General features: G+C 40.8%; 2 protein-coding genes across 2 annotated transcripts; one reads left to right on the top strand and one right to left on the bottom strand.

Moving 5' to 3' along the window:
• Window positions 1-318: 318 nt before the first annotated feature.
• On the bottom strand, window positions 319-9320 carry LOC113019595 (protein NLRC3-like). Its single transcript, XM_026163367.1, has 10 exons — window positions 9268-9320; window positions 7560-7679; window positions 6733-6840; window positions 5024-5084; window positions 4671-4872; window positions 2635-4423; window positions 2373-2546; window positions 1369-1542; window positions 1180-1226; window positions 319-851 (listed from the first exon to the last, which is right to left on the bottom strand). Exons 1-10 carry the CDS (start codon window positions 9318-9320, stop codon window positions 319-321), a joined length of 3261 nt encoding a protein of 1086 aa, XP_026019152.1.
• A 13236-nt stretch (window positions 9321-22556) lies between these two features.
• On the top strand, window positions 22557-26655 carry LOC113014921 (uncharacterized). Its single transcript, XM_026156769.1, has 5 exons — window positions 22557-22583; window positions 25622-25876; window positions 25964-26200; window positions 26289-26501; window positions 26579-26655. The coding sequence occupies exons 2-5, from the start codon at window positions 25726-25728 to the stop codon at window positions 26653-26655; spliced, it is 678 nt and encodes a 225-aa protein (XP_026012554.1). The 5' UTR covers window positions 22557-22583; window positions 25622-25725.
• Window positions 26656-27229: the final 574 nt, after the last annotated feature.

The raw sequence follows: 27229 nt of genomic DNA, 5'->3' as shown, positions 1-27229 counted from the left end.
TTATTCTTTTGCTGCAAAATCAATCATCCTTATCAGATACAACAGCACAGTTTGTTTGAAATCATTGAGTTTTTCTACAGGAACCACTGCGCTCTCATTACCCTGCTCACCCAGGGGATTTGGATGGAATAGTCACACCTAATCCTCGCCCCGTAGTTCTTGTGGTGAAGAAAGATGGGTCTATACAGTTCTGTGTTGACTACTGTGAGGTAAATGAGCTTCTAGCTTTCCTTGACAATGTGTAGAACAAACCTAATCATATGAACCCCTAGAAACCCCTTTATTGGTGTGCCTGATTTTAAAAACTTTGATTTTCAGTCAGCAGTCTGATTCTGTCACTGAACAAAGAGTGACTGAACCATCCCAGACTGTAAACCCAGGATAGAGAAGTTGGGCAAATTTGATGGAGAAGGTGTGGAGGTGGATCAGAGTGTCGGAAGAGACTCTGTAGAAGGACAGAGTCCCAGCAGGACAGTCCACATACACTGCTACTCTGTTAGAGATAGAGGAGGAGGAGATGGATGTTTCTTTATCATTGTGCCAGACAGAGTAACCGTCATCAGAGCAAGTCAAACTCCAGGACTGATCATTCCCTCCAAACCTGGAAGCCCTGCCTTTCCTTGGGATCCCTCTGTGAGTCACTGCTATGTTAACATTTCCTTCCCACTCAACTTCCCAGTAACAACGACCAGCCAGGCCATTTTTACACAGCACTTGGCAAAACATATCAAATCTCTCTGGGTGATCAGGATAAGGCTGCTGCTGCTTCAGTACTTCCATCCTCCTGTTGTTGTTAAACAGTTTCAGGTTTTTGTGTGTGGTGTTCAGGTCCAATGTTAGCTCACAAGCAACTGGTGGAGGAAAGAGAAGAAAATGAAGAAACTGTTTATTGTTTTGTGTAACTGATGACTTTAGCATACATAGATCTATGAGCAGAGTAGCTAATTAAAGGTTTACAGAAAACATTTGAAGATGTTAATTGATACCTTAGTTATAGATCAGATCCACTGTCAAACCTATTAATTAAACCTTAATCTATTAAACTTCTGTTTTCTTGACAGCAAATAAAATCAGTTGCACAAGTCAAATATTCTGACTACCATTTATTTTCCAGAACACCCAGAAGATCTAATCCAAAAACTTTGAGAAAATACTGGAGATATAGCATGTGCCACTTACATTTCCTTAGACCAAGAGTTACCTTCCACTCTCCACCACTGTCCACTCTACAGTATGAAACACAAATGTTTATTTATCATGAATGAAACAGACTTATCTGGCCTTGTTGTTTTTATGCACTTGAAATTTTATGTCCATGATTATAATTTGAAGGGATTTTCTGGTTAAAGGTAAAATAGAAGGGGGTACCTGAGAATATCAAGCCTCCAATATGGATCCTCCAATCCTGCAAGCAGCAAATTCACTCCTGAGTCCTGCAGGCTATTATTACGCAGATCCAGCTCTCTCAAATAGGAGGGGTTTGAGCTCAGTGCTGAAGCTAGAGAAGCACAACCTTCCTCTGTGATTAGACAACCTGATAGCCTGTGCACACACACACACACACACACGCAGTTGTTCGATATAGTAAAGGGTTTTAGCTGTTGTTCAGACAAACATAGTTTAACAGACAACTGAGCACAGAGAGGTCACAACAGGCTGGCTAGTAACCAGTCATTTAAGCTGGTAACAACAACAGACATTCAAATAACCATTAATTACAACATGAAAAGACAGAAATTTTTAATACAGGCCTTTAAATAGGCCATGATTTCAGAAACTATTCCACCACTTTTGCTGATACAAAAAAAAGTATCAGCAAAAAGAGACTTCAAACTGAGGCTACAACGGGCATGCAATTGGCCTTCTATAGCAATTTATGGCTACTGTCCATCTTCTAACTGGTATTTATAAATGGTAAATGGCCTGTATTTATATAGCGCTTTTCTAGTCCCTAATGACCCCAAAGCTCTTTACACATCCAGTCATCCACCCATTCACACACACATTCACACACTGGTGATGGCAGCTACATTGTAGCCACAGCCACCCTGGGGCGCACTGACAAAGGCGAGTATAGTAGAATAACAAAGCACACCATCTAATCTTATTTTGCAATAACAATGAAAAATGACTTCAGTGGGCTCCAGTCAGAAGACTCCAGTCGAGAGTAGAAAACCTTTGAAATTCATACAGCATTAATATGTAAACTACAAATATGCAGCAAACATAATGCAGCATCTTGGTGAAGAAAAGACTGTCATGTCAAACTTGCACTAGTGACCTCAAAAGAGGCTCTGGTGTAAAAAAACTCAAAGTTAAGCTGAATTAATAGTTGCTTTTCTTTTTTGTTGAAACGATAGCTGTACCCTGACCTGAGAGATTCCACCCTGCAGTGTGGACTCTTTACTCCAGCAGCCAACAGCATCACCCCAGAATCCTTTAGGTTGTTGTTACTCAGGTCCAGTTCTCTCAGCCTAGATGACTGAGAGCTGAGAACTGAGGACAGAGCTTCACAACTGTTCTCTGTCAAATTACAGTCACACAGCCTGCAAGACAATCCATTAGTTTCAATATCCATTTACTAGTAAATTAAGGATTTTTTTTCCTAAAAAATAACATTATTAATTGACTCACAGAGCTTTGTTTGTGGCTTTCACCACTGGCAGCAGCCTCAGAAGAGCCTCCTCTGATGCAGAGTATTTCTTCAGGTCAAACACATCCAGATCTTTTTCTGATGACAGTAAGATGAAGACCAGAGCTGACCACTGAGCAGGAGACAGTTTATCTGTGGACAGACGTCCTAAAACCAGAGAGTTTTGGATGTCCTTCATTAAAGAATGATCATTCAGTTCAATCAGACAGTGGAACAGATTGATGCTTTTCTCTGCAGACAGATTTCCTCCGATCTTCTTGGTGATAAATTCAACAGTTTTATGTCTGGTTGATGGGTTACTTCCTGTCTGTGTCAGAAGGCCTTGTAGGAGAGTCTGATTGGTCTCCACTGAAAAACCCAGGAGGAAGCGGAGAAACAAGTCCAGGTGTCCATTTGGACTCTCTAAGGCCTTATCCACAGCACTCTGGTAAAGATGTTTCAGCTTAGGTATGTCTTTAAATACAGCGAGATTGTTGAAATTTGCTTGTTGATCTTCCAGCAGATTGAGTCCAGAGTTGATGAAGGTCAGATGGACATGAAGAGCAGCCAGAAACTCCTGAACACTCAGATGGATGAAGCAGAACACCTTGTCCTGGTTCAGTCCTCTCTCCTCTTTAAAGATCTGTGTGAACACTCCTGAGTACACTGAGGCTGCTCTGATATCGATGCCACACTCTGTCAGGTCTGATTCATAGAAGATCAGGTTTCCTTTCTGCAGCTGATCAAAAGCCAGTTTTCCCAGAGACTCCATCATCTTCCTGCTCTTCTTAATCCAGATTGGATGTGTTTCACGTTTTCCATCATATTTGACAATTGCCGTTTTTGTTTGAACCACCAGGAAGTGGATGTACATCTCAGTCAGGGTCTTGGGCATCCGTCGTCCCTCTCTGGTTTCCAGCACATCCTCCAGAACTGTAGCAGTGATCCAGCAGAAGACTGGGATGTGGCACATGATGTGGAGGCTTCGTGATGTCTTGATGTGGGAGATGATCCTGCTGGCCTGTTTCTTATCTGTGAATCTCTTCCTGAAGTACTCCTCCTTCTGTGGGTCAGTGAACCCTCTGACCTCTGTCACCATGTCAACACAGTCAGGAGGGATCTGATTGGCTGCTGCAGGTCGTGTGGTTATCCAGAGGCGAGCAGAGGGAAGCAGTTTCCCCCTGATGAGGTTTATCAGCAGCACATCCACTGAGGTGGACTTTCTAGGGTCAGTCAGGATTGTAGTTTTGTGGAAGTCCAGAGGAAGTCGACACTCATCCAGACCATCAAAGATGAACACAACCTGGAAGTCTTCAAAGCTGCAGATTCCTGCTTCTTTGGTTTCAGTAAAGAAGTGATGAACAAGTCCCACCAAGCTGAACTTTTCCTCTTTCAGCACATTCAGCTCTCTGAAAGTGAATGGAAATATGAACTGGATGTCCTGGTTGGCTTTGTCTTCAGCCCAGTCCAGGGTGTATTTCTGTGTTAAGACTGTTTTCCCAATGCCAGCCACTCCCTTTGTCAGCACTGTTCTGATTGGTTCATCCATTCCAGGTGAGGCTTTAAAGATGTCTTCTTGTCTGATTGTTGTTTCGGGTCTGTGTGGTTTCCTATTTGCTGTTTCAATCTGTCTGACCTCATGTTCATCATTGACCTCTGCAGTCCCTCCCTCTGTGTAGATCTGATTCAGAAGGGTTGGGTTTCCTGCTTTAGCGATCCCCTCAAACACACACTGGAACTTCTTTTTCAACTTGGATTTTAGTTTACGTTTGCCAACTTCAGCATGAGTTCCTGCATGAAGAGCAATGATGTATGCATATATTTATATGTGTATATTTACAATGTAAATGTTTAATTTAATAAACCAAAACAGACATAGCTGTTTGAGATACACCTGTCTGCTTCATTCCCACGTGATAGCAATCTTGATATCCAAATATTTGTGAGTGAAAGAATTTGAGGGTTTTTTTTCTTTCATTTATAAAATCCTATTGTAAATATAGACTTTAAGGATACAAAATAAAACAAAAAGTCTTACTGCTTTGAAGACGGTGAGCCAGCTCCTCCTCATTCATTCTCCCCAGAAAGTGAAGTGTGATCTTCAGAAATGCTTCCCTGCTGCTTCTCTTCTCTTTATCCTCATACATCACTGTCTCATCATCATCCAGGCTCTGACTCAGAAATCTCCTGAACTCCTTTAGCTCATTTTTCATAAATGTGACAATTTTTTTCTCAAGGAGCTGGAATAGAGAGATATAAACTTTATGTTGAACATGAACTACCACTACCACTGAACTATGAATCTACCACTGTGCCACACTTTTAGTGCTATGCCTGTTTACTATATGATTCTTGATTTAGTGTAGCAGTTGTGTGTTTCTTTTTACACACCATAAACACGGAGTCCAGGTGATTTTTGTGCTCAGATTGATCTGATGTGTCCTGGTTAATTCTGCAAATGAAAGATGTACAGAGAAGTAATTCTGTTGTCATGAATTCTCGTAAAGATCATTTCTTTATAAATCATTAGTTCAATAGTAAGTTTTTTTATTAGTTTTTTAAAACTATTTTTAAACATTTAAAGAAATAGATATTTCAACAAAAAACAAAACTCAGTGAGGCATTAAAAAAAATCATCAATCGTCCAGTTAAGTAAATCCCAAAAGGTTGATTCTGTTCATCTGGACGTAGCGTTTTCAGTGGGAGAAACATTTTGTCACTCATCCAGGTGACTTCTTCAGTCTCAGCTGCAGTTTCAGTATAGTGAGCTCTACGAAAGCCAGATTGGAATTTATCTTGAACAGCTTAAGCTGCTTAGCCACAACCTTTTCTAAAATCTTAGCATTGAATGGTAATTTTGAGAGAAGAGGAATTTAAGAGCTGACACATAGATATAGACAAACAGGCACACACACAGACGCAAACATGTACATTTCTATGTGTTTCCATGTTCGGTGATGCATGATTATTCGAATATGTGTGCATGAGGGTGGGAGTACACATGCTCACACTCCCCAATGAACTCTATACTCCCGGTGTTCTGGGAATCCATCCTACCTCAAAAAAGATCCTACCCAATGTTTCGGCGCAGATGCAGCGCATGCACACAACACCAAACCCAAATTAACTTCTTTTCCTCTCACCCAGGTTATGTTTCTTACAGTTATGGTTATGGTTAGGGTTATAGTTAGAGGGTAGGGTTAGGTTTAGTCACAAGTCACCGGCAAATTATAATACGGGTAGGAATATTGTTAGAGTAGGATGGTTTCTCACAACACTGGGTCCAGGCACCAGCACCCTTGAAGGGGCAATCTGCCCCCAGACCCAGGAGATGGTTCACTTTACTCTTGGGTGGAGATGAGCAGACTGCCCCCAGACAGTCCCAGATGGCCACCTCCTCCTCCCAGCCCCCGCCCCAGATGGTGAACAGAGAACATGGTTGTGAAGACCCCAAACCTTACTCCACCCACTGATATGTGGTGTTGATGCATGCTGTTTAAGGTGCATTTAAAACAGGGGAGGGGCATGGTGCCAACAACCCTCTGCCAGGGTTAGTTGGCAACATGATATTGTTTACGTGATCAATCAATTTATCAATCCAGGTCCAAAGTTGCTCTACTTTTTTAAATAGCTTGCCGTTATCGTTAGCCAAGTCGGAGATACGACTTTCAGCCTCTGTCAGACTCGTTTGTATTGCAGCTTCAGAGTTCTGGAGTTCTGTTGTGTTGGATTTGACATCAGCTGCAACACCGTACAGTGTCACCCTGATCTTCGCAATCTCAGCAAACAGGCCATTGTTTTATCTATTTTCTGACCTTCTTGGCTATCAAGACTAGCGGGCTTAGCTTCTCCGATAGCAACAGTTGACAGGAGCAACTGCACACTTCGTTCTTTTTGACTGGGTGCCATTTTTCTTCCCAGATTTATTTTAAATCTTTCCAGTTTGGTTAGAATCCTCACCAGGGTTGAGTGGTATAGTAGTAGGAGTTGTTTCAAAGTTTAATTGTCATTATATTATCGACGAGGGTTCAGAGCCATTTCCGGCATCTTGCCATATGACTTCTCAATAGTACAATATTATAACCCCTTTAAATGTTTACCTGTGATAAGCTGGGTCGTGTCCACAATAAGTGGGTTGATGCACAGAGTGGTCACTCTTCAAAGGTGTAAAGCTGGCTTCGGGAGAGTTCTCTGCCTGTTGATAAATCCTTGTAGAAATAAAAGAGTGTTTCATTTGAAACTTATCTCCCTAACATTTTCTATGACAAGATAAAACCAAAATTATGAGTTAAACAAAGCTCAAAATCTTAGTAGAATTTTACTTTCCAGTATTAAAATGATTCCTTGTGATGTAGCCAAACTTTGATATTAGGATGTTAGACCAAAGAGTAGATACAAAAAAAAAAAGGTGCTACAGTCTGCCTTAGCAAAATGGTCTGATGTAAATAAGTGAGAATAATTAGCAGACCTAGAAGAAAACAGCACCATTGGACTCACAATATTCATTCTCTTGAAGTTACACTTTAAATTAAAAACATGAAGCTGTAATCCTAGGGATTGTTGTGAGGTGTATTGTCAGTGAGACTGTTGTAATGCAATTGTACAGTAACAGTAAGTGTATTCATTTGGTAAATGAATGCATTTGCCTGAGTCTTATAATCTTACCAATCTGCTTTTAATTGGTGTCCAGCGTAAGTAGGTTCATACATTGACTCATAACTCTCCATGGGAACAGAGCTCAGTTCAGCAGAGTCTGGTCCCTGCTGCTGGATCCTAACAGCATGAAACATGATCATTGCTAACAGCATCATTTCACCTCATTTAAACTCAACTTTGCTTGTTTTATTAGGTTTTAGTAAGGGTAACATCCATATGCACAACAGTGCCATTTTTAAGAAATGGATTTCATTGAGTACTTTTATCTTACCTTTGATCTGCCTTTAAGTGTTCAACATTAAAGTAAATGGGCTCATTTATGGATCGGTCACTCTTAATGGAAAAACTGTTTGTGTCAGACGATCCTGGTTTCTGATGATTCCTGATAGAACTGCCCAAGAATTTAATAATTAACACTGTTGAATTCAAGGTTTTTAACATATGAAAAGGACAAAAACCATATAGTGAGACTTCTTTAGGATATTTTAGTATAATCAATGGATACTCTCTACAAGACTAAACTAAATAGAGTCATAATAAAAAGTTCTGGGTCAAAACTATTTCTAATATAAATGTTGGAAGGCAAAAAATAACTTTCTGAGCTTTATTTTGTTTTATCAAAAATCTTTTCTTTTATATTGAAATAAATATTTTGCTTATGTCATGAATCTGTCCGTCTGTTGGTTAGAATTTCAAATTCTTGTTTATTTTTTTAGTCGTCATTTTTGCTTTTTGTTGGGTAATTAAATTATTCACTTCAATGTAATAATTAAAATGTTCTTAATGTTAATAAAAACGACAGACATACCTACTATATTGACACTGAGGTTAGTGAACCTCAAGAATGTTTATCCCAGCGTTGTGTTCACTAAATAAAGTCATAATGACACTAAAGCTGTAACTATCTGAAAACCTTACCTCTTCACAGACTTTGACTGCTCTGCATACTTTTGTTCAAACTTCATTAGGAGCTGCTTAACGGACACAGAGCTGTTAAAATAATAAAGAAAATAACATCAAAATAACAGACATTCTTTTAGTCTAAGAAGCTTGGAAAGAAAAGCGTCTGGACTTCTTTAAGTTACTTGAAGACGTCTCACCTCTCATCCGAGAAGCTTCTTCAGTTCTAAGGTCAAATGGTGGAGAGTCCCAGATTTAAGCCCTTAAAAAAGTCCGGACACTTTTTTCTTTCCAAGCTACTTAGCCTACGATTACCTGGATGACTGAAAGCCTTCAAAGAGACATTTTTTTTTATATTTGGAAATGCTGCATTATTGTTTTTTTTTTTTATTTTGTGTGACACAGTAGCTTACTAATATGGAACTGTCAGCTGGCCTGCAATTCCCCTCTCCCCTTCAAAACAAGAAATATAGGCCTTTGAAGTGTTTAATATGAAGATTACCAAAGATGTCACCACAACAACTTGAACTGTTAAATAGTGAAGGAAGAAGCCAGAGCCTGCTTTCTTTTCTATGTGTTTAATAGTCTCAAGTTGCTCTCTGCAGGATTTGGGGCTTGTTGTTGGACTCATTATATGTTATTTACATACAGCATTTGGGAACAGATAAGAAGCTGATTGTTACTTTTCTGAAGAATTCGTGTCCGTATATAGAAAATGGAAAGATCGGAAGTCTGTGTACGAAATATAATTTGGTAGTATTGCTGCTGAATCACAACAGAACTAAAGCATAACCTTTGCAGCCAATGTGAATTAAGATTATAAAAGTTATCAGAAACACAACATCAGTCAAAAGACACTCCACAAAAGAGAAGGAAAGCGAGCAAAATATTTCTGCAACATTTTATTTTTAATCTGGCCTGAAGTTAACATGGCATTCCACTGTACAGGCCACCTGTGGTGCTGCTGTAATTTGGCTGCTTAGTGTGAGTGCTGAGCTGTGACATGGAGAAGAGTCATGGACAGTTAGAGATGGTCATCTCACCTCTGAGCTTTGGTCTGGCTCTCATGTTCCCCACACAGAGTGCTTTTAGAGGGAGGGGCTCCCTCCTCTCTGTCCTCACACTGATCCATAGCAGAGCCCACACCTTCACACAGACACAGCAACACACTCAGTCAGCACAACACTTGTGGACAGGTTATTTTAAACTCCAAGAGTGTTACTAATGCCATCTTTATTAGAATAGATAAAGAAAATTCTCTTTGTACGAGAAAATAGTGCGCATTCTTAGTTAGCGTATTGTCTGTCTTGTCTTAATGTTGGTTTAAAATGGAGCACTGTAACAAAAAATAATTTCCCCCAGGGATCAATAAAGTATTCTGATTCTGATTCTGAAAGACAATTTTAATCTCATTGCACCCTGAATGGTTTTTTGCAATTCCCTCAATAAACGAATGTTTTCTTGAATCTCATCAAATGAAATAACACCAAATATGTTTTTAACAGTTTAGAGACTGATGAAGAGAAATGACTCACCAGGTGAATTCAGCTCCACGTTCAGTCACACCGTCGTTTTACCTTCACCTTTACGATATGCTGCTCATTCCCCTTCTGAGGAATCTTCACAGTGAAACATGAGAAACAAAGTTGAACTACCCCACCCACAGGACACAAACATAGCTGGACTGGCCATCGGGCATACCGGGCATTTGCCTGGTGGGCCGCTGGCGATTTTTTGTTTTTATGGGCCGATGTATTTTTTTTTTTTTTAGGAAGGGTATAAATAATGAAAGGTGTTGGATTGGCCAATTGGTCATGATCGACTCTGGGCTGGACCAATTACAGCCGAGGAGGCCGGATGCACCCTCCCCCTTGTTTAGCAATCACGTGATTTTCGCGCATTGCATGCCGGGAACTCGTGGCAAAACAATCCAAGTACCGCATCAAATGCAAGCATTTGCAGCACCGCAAAACGTTCATTCTCCGGTTCCAATACCTTCTTGTTTTTTCACAAAAAAGGAATGTACAAAACAAAAGGAGAACAATGCCGGTCCGTACAAAGACAGACTCGACGAAAAGACAAAGAAAAGATACGAGGAAAAAATCAAAGGAGTGAAAGGGTCCGACCCTTACGAGCACACAGAGGGACAAAAGACGTTAGCGTGCTGCCAACTTTCACCACGCTCAGATTTATAATTATACGGTTCTTGGAGTGAGTGCATACACTCATGAAGTTTAGTAACTTCAGGTCACTGCAACAAGCCCAGGTACAGTTTACCGACGGATGGGTGCAGGACCTTGAAATGCACCGTGTAGAACGAAAGACCATCGTACGAACAAAGTTTACCAGTCTCACAAATCGTCGTCATAAATACACATTCGTTAACCGTTTATTAATAGGACCTTTGAGCTCAACGGTAATTAATTAGTAGTGGAAATAATCTCTGGTAGCATCACAGAAATGTAGCAGTGACAATAATATTGTATGTTGTAATCGTACTGGACAATTAGTGATACAAAACAACTGTTTTATCCTGTGAATAAAAGTATATGTTTTTGTCAGTGTACCATGGTAATAACAGAAGCAAAGCGCAATATTGTGTCAGGACAATTCACTATTTATGCACAATAAATAAAGGAGCATAGCGCGACAATTTCTGTTCAGCGCCAGACTTGCTTGTAACCTATATCACCAATTATGTTAAGAAAAATGACGTATTAATACTACAAAACTCTGACCTTTGTGGGAATGCTTGGAGCAGACTAACCTGTGAGCTGGAGTGTTCTGGGACGTTATATTTGGTATATCCAGACCATCCGTCGGCTCTTACTTCGGAAACATGGCTTAAAAAAATTTCTCTTCAACGACGTAATCCGATTAAAAAAAAAAAGACGATCTCTTTACCCGTCGGCTTCCTGTGGCTGTCATGCGACCGGCTATTGCAGTTAATAATACAACAGCTTCTTGACATTTTTTGGGTTTCTTTTTATCGCTGTGTAATTGAGTTCAATTGAACGCCTGCGTGCGCTAGTACCTCTTGCCACGAGTTCCCAGAATCCTTTGCGGTTTTACCCCTGAATGACGTCACATTTTCAATCTTTATCCTGGTGGGCCGGTCTCTAGTCAAAATGCCCGGGCTGATTTTTTGTCCCAGTCCAGCCTTGGACACAAAGGTGACTTCATCATGTCATGTAAAGTTAATCGATTATAAATACATGAATTAATGAATTTTCTTTTATGGCTAAATAATAGAAAATGTAACCACATTAAACCAACACAAGACAAGCAGGTCAAACTACAGGACATTACTCTAAACCAAAACACAGCATAATGGTGCTTGTTTCTCTCCTCGTAACGAATAATGAGAATCAGCTGACCTCCTGCAGCACAAAGGTCATGATCATGGTACTCTTATTGTGTTATGTTTAATGTAATTGCTCTCTGTGCTTTTTGATTATGTTATTAGCACAAAGTTGAATTATTTTATGGTTCAGTAAAAAGATTATTGATCTCTGAACATTGAACGCTGAGACTGAAGGACTGAAAAAATGAGAAACGTGATTGGAGACTCTAAGTAGAATTTTGAAGTTTCTTTGCAGTTTAAATATTTCAATTAAAATTAGACTTTCTTCAGCAAACATCCTTATTCAGTATCACATGAATGATGATGTTTAACACACTGAAAGACTGTGCAAAGACCTCTTACTGTAACATGTTTATGATCTTTTATAAGCTGTAAATCTGTTCCTGGATGCTGATCAGGAAACGGATTCAAAACATGCTTCACTAAAAACAAAAAGTTCACTGCCAGTGAAGATGTGTTGAAATTTAATCAGGTGGAATTTTTTTTGTTTTTAAACAACCACTTAAAGCAGGAACAAGAAAGAATCCATTGTCACAAGAGTCATGTGATCAAATCACACTGAATTTACCTTTTGAAGATGGACTGAAAACCTGGGCTATTTCAGTTAACAGCTTTTGCTGTTATTTATTCATCCTCATGGAAACAAATTAGTTTTCATTTTATGAGGCGTTTTAAATAGTTAAATCTTGAAAACAAAAATGCAACCATGCAAATTCACACAGATACAAAACCGAGCTAAACACAGGCCAGTATTGCTATTTGTCATCTTTTTACAAAGCCAGTATCAGCCCGTACTTGTGTTTTGATGAAAATTTTGACACCCCAAACTCAAGTAGTTTCACGCACATGTAAAACAGTTGTAGGGTCACCACCTCCACGTCAAAGTACTCAGCAGGCTGGATCATAAAAGGTCTCAGGTACCTCCACAGCTACAGAGGTTTGCATCTTGTAAAAACGTTACTAAAATGTGACATAAACAGGAGTCTAACTGCAGTGGAAGCAAAGTAGAATTTTTAAATCCAAGAAATCTGAACCCCAAAGAAACATCTGAGGAAGTGCTGCAGAATTAGATGAGCAATAAGACAAAAAAGAATTAATTCACAAACTAAACCACTAAAGAGATCAAAAAGAGAAAATCTGTAATGGTTTAATGATTTGACAACTCCTCGTTTGGTTTTGTAATGTTCAAAAACTATTTTAGAGATTCCACCTGAACATAACAATAAGACTCAACAAAATAACACAACATATTTCTACTAGCTCAGCTATTATGAGAGCTGTTTAATAGCAACACCCATTCACATTAAAATGACTTGAGATTAGGTTTACCTTTGGATGGTGGAAATGAGAGAAAGTGAAATTATTCATCCAGCTATGAGACTGACCAGAGAGGATAAGCATGTAACTCACACACTTCAAGGTTTTTAAGTGTGTTAGCTCTTATACTCTTCAATTCCAGGCGCCGTCTTAAGGAAGTGTGATAACTGAGCTGCACTAACAGTCACGTGATGACCCTTGAACTCATTAAAGTCATTAAACATCAACTCTAAAAGTCTTTATGTGTCAGATTATAACTCTGACCAGAGCTTGTGCTCTGAGAGTCAGCACACATTTCCTTTCCAGCAAAAGAGACTCAGTGTGATTCTAGGAGGAAACACAAACCCAGGCTCATTGGGTCACTCCAGTGTACCAGCTGTTCTCCTTTATCCCACTGGTCATCCTGCTGAAGGCACGTGGTTAACTTAAGTGAAGTTGTAAAAAAGTTATAGGGAAAAAGATTTCCATCAGACTTGCCAACAGGGTGGTTTATGATAATGATGCATCAAACCTGTTTCCTCAGCTAAACTCCTACTGTGTTCACTGGAGCATTCGTATTTTAATATTTTGTCTCTTTTTTATTTACAGAAGGAAGTCACTAAGAATATTACGTGGTCTTTTGTTTGCACTAGTAATGTGCAGCAAATGTTTAGCTCTGTTTATAACAACTCATACTCCCCATCAGCTCTAACATAATAACCACACAAATAATATTATAAATATTACAATTCAATAAATTCAATTGAATTTTATTTATATAGCTCCAAATCACAACAATATTTGCCTCAGGGTGCTTCATATTGTACGGTCGACCCTACAATAATACATACAGAGAAAAACCCAACAATCATATGACCCCCTATGAGCAGCACTTTGGCGACAGTGGGAAGGAAAAACTCCCTTTTAACAGGAAGAAACCTCCAGCAGAACCAGGCTCAGGGAGGGGCGGGGCCATCTGCTGTGATTGGTTGGGGTGAGAGAAGGAAGACAGGATAAAGACATGCTGTGGAAGAGAGACAGAGGTTAATAACAGATATGATTCAATGCAGAGAGGTCTGTTAACACATAGTGAGTGAGAAAGGTGACTGAAGAAGAAACACCCAGTGCATCATGGACACAGACTCACAAGTAGGCACTGCAACAGAGGGAACAGATGTGGTACCAGGGAAGACACAGACACTGACTGGACACAGAACAGAGGGAGTATGGAACCAAACCAAGAAGAATTGGGGAGAATGGAAATAAAGTATTGATCAATTAAAATAACTTTTATTCTTACATTCTAGAAAGAAGAAATTTCTGAATATTCAGGGGAGGATGGATTGCCACATTCAGTTCTGGATCACTGACGTCTAATCATCTTCTGGACAACATGAAGTCTGCATCTATAGCTCTGCTCCTACAAGTGCTAATAAACATAAACATAGCTGCTGAGTGTGCATGAAAGACCCTACTGTGACACCGGCAGTACAAATGTGTCACAGACGATACCTTAAATCAGACACACGGGGGGAGTTTAAAGCAAAGTTCCAAAAGGGGGCAGCAGTCCACTGGTGACCATGGCAACACTCCTTAACAACGTCACACTCTATGGTCATCTGTTCGTGGTGGGGTGTGGTTTGTGGCTCTGCAGAATGGGAGGGGTGGAGTAGCAGCTTAGGTGTGGTGTCAGAGGAGGCTGGTCGTCACAGCTGGTGAGCATCATCCAATCACACCTGCATTAATACTAATATAGTACTGTTAGCCAAAAGTCACAGCAAACTCTATTTATAAAGTTTTCTTATTTATAAAACTTTATTTAAAAACTGCAACCTGATATGCTGGAAATAGCAACACAATAAAGTGTAAATAAAATAATACAAATAAATATAAAACGAACAGAATTAAATTACAACACAAAATGAGAGCATCAACACAATACAGCATATAATTAAACTCATATAGCAGCAGTATTACAGAGCGCAGAGTGAATGTGAGGCAGATAAAGCAGCAGAGTGAGTGCGAGAGGAAACAGCTGCTGTGTTAATAAAGTTTCATGTGTTTGAAGGACAGCACGGAGGCCACAGACCGATCTATGATTAGAATAGTTTGAGGGGTTATAATTAGATCATTCATTACATGTTTAAAGGCTTTTATTCTCTCGGCTGCAGACTTGCTGCTGTAATAAATAGTAAATGAATTCAAACATAATCTGTGTACAGATCTGATCTGAGGTCAGCTGGTGCACTGCTGGTGTTTCAGGGTCAGATGTTTGCAGAGCAATAAAGTTTTTCCAAAATTCTTCACAGCCAACAGAAAAAATGAGTCCAGTGATCCTGTATGTTTGTTGCTGATGCTCATCATTGAAGCACAGAGACTTCAGATATTAAATCACTAACACTGCAATAATATCATAAATAACTAATACTGTAACAACAGTGTGACCTCCAACATGAATGCTTACAGCTTCAGGTCACAGAGGTGGGCCCTGATTGTCACTTTCTAAAATGATTTTCCATCTTTATCATTTTTCAGGGCTGAAAACCAGATTTATTAAAAACTGCAGCCAAATCAGTTTTAGTTAATCATATTAGTGCTGATGCTGGACCGACATTAATATGTTACTAACACAATATTGACAAACATAACTCACTCTAATTTGGATATTACATTATAGATTATTGAATAATATATAATATATTATAATAATACTGAATATTTCCTGATCAAACAGGAAGTATGTTGCAGGAAAGGAGCCCCTGTTCACAGCCCTGACAAGCATACTGACATGTAACACGGAGACGTTTACTTTGTTCTACAGTTACCATAAAAACACACACTACTGACAATATCAGTATTTCTGTGTTACCTGTAACACCTGACTGACTCTACAGGTGTGCTACAGGTGTGCTACCTGTGAGTGTCTGCAGGTAAATAGCACATACTCCTGTTAATTACAAGGGATCAGCTGTGAGGCGTATTATAAAGAGTTTCACAGTGAGGGTCTGATACTGGGACACACATGGAGACTTGCCTATGGGTCACCATGGCAACGGGTGAAGAAAGGGCAGAGCCTCCATTGGATGGTACCAGTGCAGCAAGAATGAAGGTGTAAGTAATGACCATATTAATGTCGAGAGGCCTGATAAACAAAGTGACCAAAGACAAATAATCCCTGATGTCTAATCCAGAATCAGAGATTATTCTGCTGTGATGAACACGCCTGTTTATGATCAGTATGAATGTGAAAAATGTAAAACAGCTTGAACTTCAGGCCTTGGTCAGGTGCTTTAAGCAGAGAGGTGATGAGAGGTGAGTCACATCAATGCTATCAGGACATATTCAGGGAAAACCTCATTTAAACATCAGCTTCTTCATTCTGCAGACGTCAGCTGACTAAGTGAGGTCAGAGTAGACAGGGCTGACCTGCTTCAGTCTGTTTCAGATGCAGCAAAGCTGGAAACAGTTTGTTGAACTCTTTTAAAAATGACCAGAATCAGCTGATGTACAGAAATAACACCATGATGAGGCTGAAGGTATAACATCCACCCACCAACACACCCACCCTGGGTTTGTTGTTACAACAGGTGGGTGTTACAGCTGTGAGGACAGCCGGCTGTAACACCCACACACAGACACTAGGTGGCAGCAGAGTGTGAGCACAGACATCAGTGATGGAGGTGATTGTGCAGTGACAGGTGGAGCTGTGATGAACACATGATCAGATCTCAGGGACCTGAGTGAGATCGTGTCTGCGTCACAGAATTATAAAGAGACAGATGAACTTAATCAGAAAAGCACCATCACAGCCTCCTTGGTTCCTGTGTGCTGGCTCAGTGTGTGACACGTTACCCAGTCAGAACCATCATGGCTGATTAACATGTGGCAGGTACCTGACAGGTGGGTAGGTCATATTCTTATACTTGATCTCCTTAATTTGAAAGCTTATCAGAGACAGATACTTTATTGATAACACAGGGGAAATGTTTGTGTTACAGCAGCATAAAGTTCAGTCTACGATAAACACAGTTAAATAAAAGTGTCACCGACACAGAGAGAGACCTTACATCAAACAACACACCAAGTACTAGAAACACAGATAAACTCAAGAGACACTGGAAAGAACTAAAGTCAAGACTAAACCGAACAAAGCTAAAGCTAAAGTCATCTTATTAATGTAAAGGAAAAATAATGAGTCCACACAATCACAGATGGAGAAAAGGTTTTTCCACCAACTGTTTCCTGTTTACAATCAGGCGTCCAATTAGTGTCCTCCTCCAACTTAAGTAGAGAGCAGCTGATCATGCAGTTACCCACAGGTGAGTTGATCATCCCAGACAGTGGAGCTGAAGGACAGGAAGTAACAGGGGGACACGCTGCTGGCGGGGGCCGTCCAACCATGACACTAACAGGTCCCATGATGTAGAGATAATCAGTGTTAGGTGTCAGTAGTCATAAACTTATGCCTGACTGGTTCATGGTGACTCACTGAAACAGACTCTGACGTCATTCTGCAGCAAAGCCTCAAATATATCAGCAGCATTAAAAAGGAGATTTTACCCAGACTTTGGTTTTTGGGAGATGTAATTGCCTTCTGTATGTATCCAAACAGGTTGATTCTGTTCATGTGGACACAGTGGGAGAAACGTTTCATCACTCATCCAAGTGACTTCTTCAGTCTTAGCTGGTCTTTAATCATTGGTCGAGACAGTTTGCATATTAATGATCATAAACTGGCCTCACAGCCCGTTGCTCCTTCAGTGGTGTTAGTTTCAGTCTTTGTGCAAAGGTACTGTTTATAAGGTTTGGCTTTGTTTACGGAAGTGGCTCTTTCAGGTGGCGGATGCTGAGGCACCTCTGGCCTGGATGCACGTCCTCGCGAGAGCCGATTTCAGCAGACCACAAAGCCTCAGCTGAAGCATCTCACTGTGTCAGTAAATGTTGACAGTCTGGCGATCTCACAGCTGTGGTCATATTTGTGCGTACAAACACAAAGTGTCTGTCTGTTTGTCTCTGCGCTCACCTCTCAGAGCTGCTGAGGCTGAAGCAGGATTAAAAACAACTTTTCATGTGCAGTCAAACAGAAAACGTGAAAGCATTTTCCACCTTGGTAGGACTGAGCTGTACGTGGGAGTCGTGATAAGATCAGCTCAGCTCTGCTGTTTGTGTCCTTCTCAGGAACTCTTTGTCCTTCAGATCATCTGCTGTTTTGTCTTTAATGAAACGCCCACATTAAGCCATCGGCTCTCTGACTGTTACACTAATTCTGTTTGTGTAGCTTTGTAACTTCTGTGTCTTTGGACTTATGTTGTACTTGTAATGTCATCACCACCTGTTGCTGTGTTTGACTTTTAAACAGCTATTAAAGTTCACACAGCAGTTCTTTGGATGAATACACAAACTAACCTGAAACGTTTTCTAATCACAATTTGTGCTAAAATAATTTTAGAAAAAAAGTCAAAGAACAGTTCTGGGCCCTAAAAAGCATCAATGACAATCTGTGGTCAAACTAATTTAAACTTAAATGACTTAAACTGTTGGTCAGATGTCATGATACACCACTAAATTAGTCCTGACATCGAAACCAGAATCTATTTCTGTGTGGAGGCCTGAAGTGACCATAAGGAGAAAAACACAAGTTTAAAACTGATTAAAACAATGTGCACAGGTGAAACGATCAGCAATTTATATCCCTCAGCTGGAGTTAAACAAAAAACCATTACACCATGCTGCCGCCTGTAATACCTGATCAGCACTCGCTAAGAACCAAAACAAACCATATGTCTGTGAAGGTTCCCAGTCATCCAGGTCATCGTAGTCTAAGGAGCTTGGAAAGAAAAGCGTCTGGACTTCTTTAAGTCGCTTGAAGACGTTTCACCTCTCATCCAAGAAGCTTCTTCAGTTCTAAGGTCAAATGTTTCCAGTCTCAAAACTTTGTTTTCTGCATTATTCATTCACTTATTACCAGTGTTGGTCAAGTTACTTGAAAAAAGTAATCAGTAACTAATTACTGATCACTTCCCCAAAAAAGTAATCCTGTTACTTTACTGATTACCTATTTTCAAAAGTAATTAATTACTTAGTTACTTAGTTACTTTTTAAAAGCACGATTTACAACCTGAATAGGTGATAAAGTGATAGATCTTTCAGCCCAATTCTACTTTTTCTGCATAATCCATCATACAAAATGTAATCAAATGGAAAAGTCTCTTTTTAAAACTTGTTTTATTAGTTTTAATCTTTTAACTTTATGCATCAAGCAAAACATTTAATTATATGCAACATTCTCTGACTGGAAGAAATTAGTTTAACATTGAAACCTATTTTCTGCACATTCCAGCACATAAAATAAAATATTTTTTGTGTTTACACTCAGTCTTTCAAATAGATGCAAGTAAAACACAGCAGAAAATAAATAAAGTCAAAGACTCAGCGGTCCTGTTGCTCTATTTTCACCTGTAAAGCAGGAGTGGGGCAGGCGGAGGTTTACCCTGGTGCAGGTGTGCCGCGGTCAGTGGAAGAATCCGCGAGTTTCTCTGTGAGTTTCCCATTACGTCGTAGCTACTCGGTGCTTGTTTGGAAGTTTAGGGGTTTTTTCGCTGTAAAAAGAAGTTTTCTTCCCACGCACAGCGGACACTAATGTTTTTGTCACTTTTTATGGAATCAAACTCAAAGTAAGGTCAGTACTTCCACGCTTTAAACGCTGCACGCTCATACTCTCTCCCACAATCGATATGTGATCCATTGTTGATCTGCACACAGCTGTTGTCACCAACCTCGCACTCGCTTACGTCACTGTCGTGAGACATTCTCGCAAAAAACCACGGTTTTAGTAACGCAGTAACGCAGCGTTCCTACGGGAAAGTAACGGTAATCTAATTACTGTTTTTGCAATAGTAATCCCTTACTTTACTCGTTACTTGAAAAAAGTAATCAGATTACAGTAACGTGTTACTGCCCATCTCTGCTTATTACCCACCAGTCTACCGTTGTTTACAGCGCTGTCTTTTTCTTTTTTCACTTAAATGACCTCGGACAAGAAAGCCTAATCTCTGCTGTTCAATACTGAAGAAATTTAAACTTCTTAAAATTATGCAAAATTGCAGATTATTGCAGAATATTTTAAGGTTATCTGCTATAAAAAGCCAGACCAGGAAAATCTCCTTCATGTTTTTCTGTTTTATTCTCAGTTACTTTCACACAAAGGCATCTGCTGTGATGTTCACAATGCTGATGAAGTCTCACATGTATCAGTGCTGATAAATGATCAGAATTATAATATTTCTGACTGTCTGAGGCTAAGTTGAATCAAATCAGGACTTTGAGAACCGGAATCGAATGGATGATAGAAATCAGTGATGATACCCAGCCCTAGTGAGCAGCCTAGGCCTGAGAGAGTGGATGTAGCTGTGGGTAATAAGAAAAGATGAAAAGAAGGATTGATAACTTTTTCGTTAAGGCCTGATCCTTCTGAAATTCATAGCCAGCTCTGACACGGTGCCATCAGTCTTTGAATGCTGAAAAAGCAGCAGAGTATCCAGGAAACACATTATATGCTGCGATAAATGCACTGCCCAAGTGTCCCCTCTCCCCACTGCCTTTCAGCAGCAGACAGGTCGTCAGAGGAGCCGAGATGATGATTAAGCTAAGACAAAAGGACCATCAGGGGGTCCTTTTGTCCCTCTTTCGGGGGGGGAATACCCCCACTGGGTTTAAATCGGTGTGAAACATTTAATGACCACTAACCCACTGTGACTGTGACTTTCCACAGTAATGAGTAACACAGTCAAACATACCAGTAAGCTTCCTGCCTAAATGTGTTACAGGCTGTAAACAAAAGAGACTCAGCACACAAACACTCACATTTTACATACTTCATGTTCCCCCCATCACAAACAAAAGCAACACAATTCTGTGGGCTACATATTGAACACAGAAACAAAGCATTGATCGACTACAATTCATATCTGGATCAATCCAAGTGCCTCTAAATCAGACCCGACCAACACAGACTGAAAGTTCATCACTTCCCATCATCAGTCACGGCTCGCCATCCCGACACCTTTTAAGGAAAAAGATGAAGCAGGAAAAGAAACAGAAACAGTTTCAGGAGCATCATGTAGAGACGTGCAGGATAAAAATACAAGCTGAGAGTCGCAGCACTGTGCAGGACCAAAGTCTGACGCTGCAGAGCAAATGGGCATATATTTAAATCCACAATGAATATCTGAACACCTTCAGCTAACCTGTCAGTCCAACAGTGACCCAGAGCAGACATCCACATAAACAAAAGCAGGAAACACCAGAAGAAGGTGAAAGTTTTAGATGATCCATCTGAAACTTGTGGGGTGACCTGATGAGGTAAATGGTAAATGGCCTGCATTTGTATAGCGCTTGTCTAGTCCATAGGACCCCGAAGCGCTTCACACTACATTCAGTCATCCACCCATTCACACACACATTCACACACTGGCGATGGCAGCTACATTGTAGCCACAGCTGCCCTGGGGCGCACTGACAGAGGCGAGGGCGCTCATAGAGCTGCAATGTTACTGCAAACATGGGCAAAAATCTAAAGGTGCTTCTGCAGAGTTTGAGAAACACCTTTAGGGGTCTTCACCTGAATGCAACCAGGTTATTGTAGGTTTTTATTTTATCCCCGTTAATATTCCAGCCCAGTTCAGGGCGATGGTGGCGTTAAAGGTGGAAATGTTCAGGATTAAGGTGAGTTTCCAGACATTTCTGCTGATTCAGTGATCCTGTCATTGTCTCTGACTGTGACTATGATGAAGCACAGGTGAGGCCACATGCTGCTGTTTTGTAGGTTTCTCTTCAGATCTGTGACACTGTCAGCATGATTTATGATGGACTAGTGACACTTTAAAGTGTGATCTCACCCCAACCGGTCGTGGCCGCCCCTCCCCGAGCCTGGTTCTGCTGGAGGTTTCTTCCTGTTAAAATGGAGCTTTTTGTTCCCACTGTCACCAAAGTGCTGCTCATAGGGGGTCATATGATTGTTGGGTTTTCTCTGTATGTATTACTGTAGGAGCTACCTTACAATATAAAGCACCTTGAGGCGACTGTTGTTGTGATTTGGTCCTGTGTCAATAAAGTTGAATAATGTCTCTGTTTGGCAGACAGGATCTGTACTCACACACCAGGAGGAGGTCACTTGCTATGATTAAGATGCAGGATTACATGGAAAAAAGATCATTTAATAATGAACTTGTGATGTTGGTGTAACAGAGGGATTCTTCACTTGATGCCTGATTTTGTGCAGGTGCGTTCTGACTGAGCTCAGTCAGACGAGTAGTGAAAGCGTGGAGCAGAGGGAAGTGTTGAGTGTGTAACAGGGAAGTGATGAAGCTGAAAGCATCTCTGCTGCTCAGGCTTCAGACTCTCAGTCGTCACTCAGACATGAAGACTGCGTCCGTCTGTCTGCTCCAGGGTGAGTGAACATCCTTACAGCTTCATCCAACACGCGCTCAGACAGCACGTCTGCATGAGTGCATCAGGGCCGCTTCCACTGATGTATCACCTGAGTATCTGCAGGCACATGAGCTCAGTACCTGTTCTGCTCAGAGTTCTGGTTTTCCTTCAGTCGAGGAACATAAAAATCCTAAAACAGCATCATTTCTGAACTGAGCTTTTATTGACCTCTGACCCTCAGTGACCTCTGCCCTCCTGTTGCAGGTGTGTGTGTGCTGCTGCTGTCTGCACCGACTGTTTCTGCAGGTGAGTCTTTTCTAAGTTTATATTTATGATTTCAGGAGACAGTCTGCAGTCATTCCCAGTATTCAGATCTCTGTGACAGAACAGAGTGCGTTTCATATAAACTGAGCCAATACTAAATGTTTGTCTAACCGCAGTAATCCCACTCAGTTACATGTAATACAGAGCAGTTACATGTAATACAGAGCAGTTACATGTTTCCAACATTACTCATTTTTACGGAGTTATTCATTCTTTTGGAAGTGCCCTAAAATTCTAGTTCTTCATATAAGTTATAAATCTTTTTAAATATGGCCTTTTTCATTGGTTGTGAATGCACAATATGCACAATGTTCTCCACCAGCTGTACTTTTTCCATTAATACATTTTTACTGCTTAAAGTCTTTAAAATAAACTGTTCGCCAGTCTTAATCTTAAGGAAAGCCCTTTGAAGAGGTCCCTCATTGACCCTGTAGTCACAGACTTACACTAAGTTGTAGATTTTGTGGATAATTTACCAGAGTAAATATCCGTCTGTCATCACCCTTGTTTCCACGTATCACGATCGTTGACAGATGCATTAAAGAACAACACATCCAGCCTTATTCACAATATAATCTGATATTTTTGCTAATAAGCGTTAAGCATAAAACATCCTGGCTTTTACTTTTTGTATTATGACGTACGTATAATAAATGGTTCGTAGGAAAAAGTCCATATTTATAAATATCAACAGTGTTAAGACAGAGATGATTAAAATTAGCAAACATTTTGTTAATAAGTTTACGCAGGCACGGTCAGTCATTCCCTGTCACATAACACGGACCTTAAATAAGGATTTTTAACTTCATATATCAAATACTTTTCAAGATACTTAATAAAAATATCACATTGCAAAAGACACATAGTGACTGAATCGTACTGTACATTAAACATAAAATTCTCAGACACAAAAATAAAGAAACTTTCCTGCATGAATTAGTGCGACTGCAGTGATGCAGATGCTGACAGATGCCGGTCCGTCATGGTGAAGAGAGAGCCGTTGATTTATCAGTCGATCTGCATCCCTACCCTCACCCATTCTCACAAACTCTGACTTTGACCGAAAGAATAAGATTGTGGATGCAAACGACGGAAATGAGTTTTCTCCAAGGTGTGGCTGTCAGAGAACAATTTCCTGCAGACTGATTCTTTGCTGATTTAGAATACATTTGCACAATAATTGCAAAAGACAGCCAAAGAAAAAATTAAGTTATTTTATTTACATTTAGCTTTGACTCAAACTCAGAATACGAATATCTGACGATGTGTCAGAGGCATGTGTGGTCCTTTAAAATCTGCCTGTGCCTCAAAACTACGTACTGATTGTACTGATTTTTAATGGTCTTTAAAAGTTCTTAAACAAAGCTCTTCCACTCTTATGCTGATGACACATACACATTTTTGACAGTTATAATTGATGATTTACAGATTTATAGTCTTTAATACTAACTGTCGAAACATTAATGGCCACAGAGGTTATTTTTATTGACACACTTTAGTTCCATCTCTGGTTAACTGAGCCATACTGTATGTGTGTTGGTACATTTCTCAATATATTTTGAACTAAATGAGGTAAAAACCGTGCTGCACCAGTTGCAGGCATGACAGAGTGGCTTGGCCAACCCCCATTAAAAGGGAGTTGGAGTATTCGAAGCGAGAGGTGACAAAGCATGGATCACAGTTTCCAAGTTCATGCCTGGACAGAAAGGGCTTTAGCTTCGATCTGACGTGATAGAATGAAGATTTCACCGCCCCATCTATGTGGCCATCAAAACTAAGTGCAGTGTCGATTTTTACCCCAAGATTAGTAACAGAGCTCTTCAAGCGAGGGCTCAGAGCAGCAAAGTGAACATTTGGGATACCAGAAGAACGATTGGGACTGAATAAAATTGCTTCCACTGTTTGTTCATAAAAATGTAAAACATTTAAATCCATGATTTAACTTTGCTAAGACAATCAAGCAGGAGTCCAATCGATGAGCTATCAGAGTGATTGAAAGGTAGATCAAGCTGGCAATCATCAGCATATAGATGAAATGAAATTTCATGTTTTCAGAAAATCACACCAAGTGGCAGGAGAAACAATGGAAACAGTAGTAAAGTGTTCCTGGGTGAGATGTGGACATGCCAGGAACACCCAGGAGATGCTCTGGAGGCATCCTGGTCAGATGCCCAAACCAATGAACACAATCTGTGACAAAGGGCAGCCCTGGCAGAGTCCAACACCCACTGGGAACGAGTTCCACTTATTGCCAGCTATGAGGACCAAGGTCTTGTAACGGTTTTATGAGGATCTAATGATCCATAGCAATGGGTCGACTAGTGGACGGACTCTCCTTTCCAGCACCCTGCCTTATACAGCACTAACTAATACACACTCTAACTAATACACACACTAAGCAGAATGGTATTCTGACAGTTGGCATGGTCGTGGAGGTTTGGCATCATCACCAAACACCACGAAGGTCAAGAGTTTGAGTCTTGTTAGATTAACTGACAGAGGTGGTCCACCTCTCCCTGAAATTCAGGGTAAACGTTTTGTAGGTCTCCCAGGTTTCAAGGATGTTCCTTAGAGGGCAAGCCAAATTTCTGGATGAGAACTTAAGTGGCAGTCTTCTTCATGTGTCGTCCTCTTCGTCTTCTATTGGCTGCTGCTTTAGCTGGTTCCACAGGAGGTCATCTGCCTCCATCTCATCCTATCACAACATCCTCCTCGGTCACACCAACCCTCTGCACGTCCTCCTTCAAGACATCCATGAACCTACTCTTTGGGTTTCTTCTTTTTCCCCTGGCATCTCCATAGTTGCCATCCCCCACCTATCAGTTGTAGTCAGTCATGCCAAGTAAAGAGTTAATTGGTCTGCATCCTGTCAAATTCAAATTACCATGGCAACCATGCCCATGTGAGCTGGCTGCACATTTGGATTCTGGTTTTGATGCAGGTCGGTGTGAAGTTTGATGATCATCGTGACGCTGGTCCTCTCCTCTTTGGTGGTGATTATCTGTCTGTCTGTCCTCCAGTGTCTCTGTCTGTCAGTCCAAACCTTCAGCAGGTCTTCAGTGGATCTTCAGTGTCTCTGAGTTGTGTTGATGATGGACAGACAGCTGATGGATGGACAGTGAAGATGACCAGCGGAGGACCCACTGAGGACTGTGGAGCAGCTGAGATGAGTGGAAGTTTGTGCGTTTTGGATCGTAACTCGTCCTACGGTGGAACCTTCTGGTGTGAAAGCTCATCTGGACAGCAGAGCGATGAAGTGTCCATCAGTGTTTCAGGTACAGTGAGATGTTCCAGCTGTGTCTCTGTCTCTGTGTGACTCCAATCTGATGGTGGAAGTCTGTCTCTGTTTATCTGCTATTCAGAAAAAGGTGTGATCCTGGAGATCCCTGCACTTCCTGTGAGACCAGGAAGTGATGTTACTCTGCAATGCAAGAAGAAGAGTGGTGAAACAGTTCCATCTTTTTTCTTCATGAATGGACGTCTCCTTGGGTCTAAAGCAGAACACGTTATCCCTAATGTCAGGTACTCTGATGAAGGTCTCTACTGGTGCGCTTCTAGCACATTTGGATCATCTCCTCAGAGCTTTCTGAGGGTCCGAGGTCAGAACACTGACATAACTCTGTGTTTAAAGACCTGACCTGACCTGCTGAGCTGACTCATTAACCTGTTTCATCATGTCTCCTGCAGGGTCTCCTATAACTACTCTCAGAAAGTCCGTCCCTCCACCTCCAGTTTCTGAGGCCAGTTCTTCTCTGTCCACTCTTCCTCCTCTCACCAACTCTTCCTCCCCTTCTTTGCCCTCTGTGTCTTGGATCAGAGTCATCTGCCACCTGTTGGCCTTCTGCCCGTCCTGCATCTGCACCATCCTGCTCCTGTCCATCTGCTGCAGCAGGAGCTCAGGTACAAACTCAGGCAGATACTCACAGAAACACTTTGATCACGTCAGCACTGTCCTGATTTCTCCACTCTGTCCACAGGTAACAAACATGATGTCTCCATGGAGATGCCATTGGATGTTGACGAGCATGATGACACCACTGAGCATTATGTTTGAGCGGATGGATCCTCTGATAGAATTAAATGTTTCTAAAGCTGAAAACTCTGAAGTCCTCACTCTGAGTTTCTCAATCAGAACCTGATCTGTTCACTGATCGATCAATAACCCTCAAACTACTGATGAATTACTGAATTATTGGATGAAAGCTTTGTTTGACATTGTTAGCATCTTCAAACATTGAAATCTCTGTGCACCTCTCTCAAGTTATTTACTGCATTTCATTTATTTACAATTGATTCCCAACCTTTGGGAGCCACGGCACATATTTCACATTAGAAAAATCACACCACCAAACAAAAATATCACAGAAAGTATATTGATAGTTTTTCCCTGCACACCAGGTACAGTGGTATCGGCTCGGTTTGTCCCCAGTGTACCTGTTGTACTTTCTTCTGACTACTACTCCTGCTAGGACCTTCATCTGCATTTGAGTTTTCTCCAGAACCAGGTCCGATTGTTTTACTGCCAGTTGGCAACTCATTTAAATAGAGCTGGTAGTTGTACTGCCCTCTAGTGGAAGAGAATGTAATTGTTCCACCCGTTACTCGATTACTTCGAGGACTAATCAGGT

The sequence above is a fragment of the Astatotilapia calliptera genome, chromosome 3 (assembly GCF_900246225.1).
Source record: "Astatotilapia calliptera chromosome 3, fAstCal1.2, whole genome shotgun sequence".
In the NCBI taxonomy this organism is placed as follows: Eukaryota; Metazoa; Chordata; class Actinopteri; order Cichliformes; family Cichlidae; genus Astatotilapia; species Astatotilapia calliptera.
The sequence above is the reverse complement of the archived record's forward strand: the minus strand, read 5'-3'. Positions and strand labels throughout refer to the sequence as shown.